The following is a 5,211-nucleotide window of genomic DNA, read 5'->3' as shown; positions in this document are numbered from 1 at the left end:
ATATATATATATATATATATATATATATATATATATATATATATATATAAAGCTGTTTAATTTGTAAAAAGGCATGTAGGATACAGTGATAACACAACAAATTTAAACAAGCATATGAAAATGCTGTCCATGGTTTTAACTTATAATCCAAATGTAAAATCACAAAACACTTAGGCTAAAGGTTATGAAAATTCATCCCCCTTAATTATTGAAAATAATCAGTATCAGCAATATTGGCCCTGTATTTACTTGGTATCGGATTGATACCAAATATTGCAGTATCGCACACCAATACTGTTTCTGATAGCTAGAGTTTAACTCGGGCTAATTAATTAGCTAGAAAGTGGCGATTTTTGGCAGCCAGCCTTCCAAAAGAAAGCACAATGAAATGAAATGTTAACCGATCATTAACCGTTGATCAACAAGCAGGAAACGGAGTCTCAGCTCACCGTGTCCGCGGACAGTTGGACGTTGTACCGGTGTTGATGTTTTGTGCGTTATTGGACACATGCAGCCACTTTCATGAAACCGCGTGCCGGACTCAAACAAGTCCACAGCGGCGTGTATGTCCGAGCCGGTCTCCAGCGCCTCCACCTGCAGGTTGTCAGCTGTGTGTCTGCCTGGTGTAACCTCTCGGACGTCCGTTTTAACTCGCCGGTCCTCATCAACATAGTTTTCATGTTGTCATGTAGCTCTCCACAAGAAGAAAAAATAGGAGCTTAAAAAAACCCTGCAACTTGCTGGTTCAAAGTTATGACCCAATTAGCGGTTAAGAAATAGTTTGTAGAGCCTATTTACATTTTTATCAGGGATGCATATTATAAATGTGTGTGTGTTTGTGACAGGGCTGTGCCAGGGTGGGCTTGAGTGCAGGGACTGGTATTGGTGTGTCCTCAGCACTGGTCAGCAACCAGAACTCCAACAATGACAACGACAACAACAACCACCACCACCACAATAATGAGGCTAATCTGCCTCCTGCTCCTCCACCTGTCAACAACATCAACAACAACAACAACAACATCAACAACAACCAAAGACAGCCGCGGCAGCACAATGGCGAGTCCCACCTGCATTCTTATTCAGTGGTGCAGCAGCACCCACAACACAGCAGCTCATACTATCCCGGATTTTAGCATTGAATTCTTTACAAACCTTACCTTTTCTTTTTGTTATTGACTTAAGTTGAATTTTAAGTAAAAAATTATAACCCACAACCTTTTCAAAACATTCCACAGAAACACACAAATATTGCACATTTTGCTAAATGAAGCCCACTTGAATCCTGTCTGGGATTATTAGTGCTCTGTACAAATATGAAGTGAGTCAGACTCATTGCAAGTTAAATTCGACATTTTACTGTTGTGTCACTAAAAGCCAGAAACCAAAAATCTGAAAGCAGTGTGTTTAGAAGAATGTTTTCAGTTTTTTAAGGGACAATTAAACAAATGGGACCAGGTATCTACTCGCTGAAGGTTAGTAAGAAGTTTTGTTTGTTTTCATAGCAGCAGTGGAGGTAAATGGGATTGAGGATGAAGAGGAGGAAGAAGAAGATGAGGTAATGCTGGAGGAGGAGAACGTGGAGGCTGAGCCTCAAATAGATCTGAAAGGAGCAGAAGGGGAGGTGAGAGCTGAACAAGCTGGCGTGGCTCCAGGGCTGAGTCATCCGGCTGGAACACCACAACCTCCTGATGAGGAGCAAGCAGGTTTGGAGCTGCTCTTTTCTGATAGTCAACAGAGGTTATGACAAGTGTTGTGGAAATAAGAAAGCTTTACTTTTAAAATTTGTTATATATATATATATATATATATATATATATATATATATATATATATATATATATATATATAATATGTCCTTTGCACTTCAAGGTCCCAGTGGTTTAGTCCAGCAGTGCAGACCAGCTGGTGCCACAATTCCGAAGCCCCCGCTGGTCATCTCCGACTCGGACAGTGAGGAAGAGGAAGGCCTCGTTTCAAGGCTGATGCCAGCTTCCTGTTTGCAGCAGCCAGCTTCCTGTACAGAAGGTGTCAGCACAACACAGAACACACCCAGCTGTTACAACAGTGTGTTTGCAGGGCTTACCATAAAAAGTCATATTAGGTTGTTGGTGTAGCCTGGGGCAAGTAACACAGCTACAGTATGAGGACATATGTGAGAGTAACCTTTCTTGTTCAATAAAAAAAACACACACACAAAAATATGTGGCTGAAAGAACAGAAGAAACACACCTAAATCTAAAGAAATGGAAAGCACAAGAGCTTGTTTTTAATGCGTGTGTGTGTTTTTTTTTTCAGGTAAAGGTAAGACTCCTCTGAGGCGGAACAACAATGTGGCGGTCCCGGTAGATCAGACAAAACCTCAGGTGTTAGAAAGCAGCTGTGAGAAGAGCTGTCAGGTGACCAGTGAACAGATCAAGGCAGACATGAAGGCTGCTGCCGACAACAGCAGGAGGACTAGCAGTAAAGGAATTGCTACTGAAGCTATGGAGACTACTGCAAGACCTGGGGCTGACAGTGGGACAGCACGGGGCACTGGGAATGCTGGGGCAACAGCAAGGACTGGAGTGAGGCCAGTGACTGGATCTGTGGGCAGGGTAGGACCTGGAGCGGCCACACCCAGGCAAGTGGGTGGATGTGGGAGGACAGTGGTGGGGACCAACCACAGAGCAACCGCAACCGCAACCACTGACAGAGCAACAGGAACTGGCAGGACTAATGACAGCACAGAGGGCCCCTCTGGAGCACAAGCAGGGGACAGTTGCACAAGGGAGACTGGGCCTAGGCACAGCTCTGGTCCTGCCTGTGTGGACAGTCTGGAGCCCAGAGGTGCTGCTATAAACCATGCTTCCAGGAGACCATCACTGCTGACTGGACAGGGAGAGAGACAACCTGCCGGTTCAGGTTCCCAGCAGGGCCAGGCCAGCAACGAGGACTTTATCCCTAGACGTCCTTTGACCCGATCGTATACTCGTATGTCATCTGAGTTCCTGATATCTGAGACAGGTAAGACAGAACACATTTTGTATGTATCCACTAACGGGAGTGGAAGTCGGGTTTGTGTTCCGTTTCAAAGATTTAGACCTGTGGTTTCATGCTCAGTGAAGTGGTCGTGCAGTCAAAAGTTAGGAAGCCAAAGCAAACTTTGACAGCTGAAGGACAGCTAACATTGACATTGTTGATGTAGCCTAAGGCCCCAAGTTCACAGGAGTTTTTGAAAACTTGTTTTTTACCACCTCCGTTCTCAAAAACAATCCTGTCCACCAGTGTTGTAGTCAAGATCACCTAAACCGAGACCAGAGTGTATCGAGACTTAGACTAGACCAGGACTTTGAGGGGTTGAGGCCGAGACAAGACCAGACTAGTAGTAACTACAATCACATAAGGCCGATTTTTCACAACTGAAGCACTGTCAAGAACTTGCTTAACCAACAGGTGGCAAAAAAACCTAACCCTAAAGCTGTGTTGGCCAATCAGAAGCCTAAAAAAAACAATTACAGCAGGATACCTGGCTGCAATGGCGCATCAACTGCTCCGTAGTGCATTCTCGGGCTGGATGGTATATAAACCTTTTTATGGTATATTGACATATTTTCAAACGAGATAAGTGATACAAACAATACAGCAGCAATTTTCATGAAGGTCAACCACACACACACACACACACACACACACACACACACACACACACACGGCTTGTGTAACAATTTACATGGTAAGCCAAACTAGGTTGAAAGACTTAAAAAAGAAAAGAAAAAATTGAATTTACCCAACCTCTGTAGTCTGCTCCTTATCTCTGCTTAAGGCTAGCTGCTCGAGGCTACATTTACCACTACTAGCATGACGTACCTAAATATACAATTAAACTCAGTGAAATTGCATTGTGGGTAATGTAGGTGCCAGGTTTTGACAAAGAAGAAGAATAAAACTTTTTGTACACTAAAAAACACCACACCTCCGGTCCTACAGCATCGATTTTGATTACTTTTTTTTGATTACTGGTCCATGTCAACTGACAATGTTATGGAGTGCAAAGCTAAATCCATGTAGTACACTTTAAACTGCGTTGCCTACAATAGTTGGCTTCTATTTTTCAAGTTAAATACAGTTAAATTCACACTCTGAGTGTTGCTTACTTTGGTATTGTTCATGGTGATATCTTTGCTGTTTACGTTAAGATCTTTCAAGTGCCAGGCCTCGAGTAGCAGTGAGGAGGAAACGAATGGCTGACAAATCAACCAGCACCTCTGACCCGGTCACTGAGGACGACCACGTACAGGTACACACCACAGGTTGCATGACTTCAGAATTTTCAGAGTTGACTCTGATGTGATGAAAGTCGACGTTGTCGATGATGTCATTGACATTTTTCAGTTCAGTCAAAATCACAAGAGGAGGGAATACTTTGCATTGTATACCTTTTTTTTTTTTTTTTTTTTTTTTTTTTTAACCCTTTACTATTGACCCTTGGAGTGATTTTCTTAAAAGGCTTGCATTGTATAGCTTAGCCTTTCTAGCAATTTAAAACCTGTCCAGATTTATCATCAAGTGCTTTTGCAGTGAGCTTAACTAACGTTACCAATTTTCAGTTTGTGCTTTGACACACTACTCACACTACTGGGTTTATCAGCGGTAACTTTATGCACACCACTCCAGGTAATTATGTCTGTCGCTGCGGCTCGCATTTCCGCAATAGTCCCTCAGTTAAAAGTGTGCCGTAAATAAACACTCAGTGCAAAGTCTATTATCTATCCTCCTTGGCAACAAATGCATTTGGTTTATGCTTAGCTATGGGTGCACGTAATTTAAATGGCCATTAAGTGTTAAGCGAGTCATATCTTCTGTGTTGGACTCCATGTGATAATCCAGTGATCTGATGCTGGACAGCCTTTAATGTTAGCATTAGCACGTAGCTCCTGCTTGTCTTTACACAAACAGCTGACTGCAAATGTCCTTTAGCGTAGCAGAAATCCAAACAGCTACAGGCCGCTCTCCTCCTCCTTAGCTCCATCTCTTTATGTCCCAAACGTTTTGCAGTTTTCAAAAAAGTTCTAAATGAGCTGGGTTTTTGACTAATTTTGTCACTGTGCTACAGGTCTATGTTGTTAGTGACAAAGCTGCGTGATCAGCAACTAGTCGACTTTAAGCTCAAAACGGTATTGTGGAGAAGTAAAGTTGACTAATCTGTGCAACCCCTAGTACACACACACA

At 42.8% G+C, this 5,211-nt stretch overlaps 1 protein-coding gene and 1 long non-coding RNA gene across 4 annotated transcripts in view; one reads left to right on the top strand and one right to left on the bottom strand.

Moving 5' to 3' along the window:
- The window catches only part of LOC116685978 (F-box only protein 38), a 33,856-nt gene that overhangs the window by 16,608 nt on the left and 12,037 nt on the right, over positions 1–5,211 (top strand). For 2 of the 3 annotated variants that reach the window (XM_032510914.1, XM_032510912.1), the window contains 5 exons: positions 846–1,059; positions 1,506–1,706; positions 1,873–2,028; positions 2,299–3,006; positions 4,179–4,279. In XM_032510914.1, the coding sequence (XP_032366805.1) occupies positions 846–1,059; positions 1,506–1,706; positions 1,873–2,028; positions 2,299–3,006; positions 4,179–4,279 (1,380 nt within the window). The remainder of the gene's footprint in view (positions 1–845; positions 1,060–1,505; positions 1,707–1,872; positions 2,029–2,298; positions 3,007–4,178; positions 4,280–5,211) is intronic. The other variant, XM_032510913.1, reaches the window with a different exon arrangement.
- Positions 86–5,211, bottom strand: part of LOC116685983 (uncharacterized) — a 21,504-nt gene continuing 16,378 nt past the window's right edge. The window contains exon 3 of the long non-coding RNA XR_004331102.1: positions 86–294. This is a non-coding gene — a long non-coding RNA (uncharacterized LOC116685983). The remainder of the gene's footprint in view (positions 295–5,211) is intronic.

Source organism: Etheostoma spectabile, unplaced genomic scaffold, assembly GCF_008692095.1.
Source record: "Etheostoma spectabile isolate EspeVRDwgs_2016 unplaced genomic scaffold, UIUC_Espe_1.0 scaffold280, whole genome shotgun sequence".
NCBI classification, from domain to species: Eukaryota; Metazoa; Chordata; class Actinopteri; order Perciformes; family Percidae; genus Etheostoma; species Etheostoma spectabile.
The sequence above is the reverse complement of the archived record's forward strand: the minus strand, read 5'-3'. Positions and strand labels throughout refer to the sequence as shown.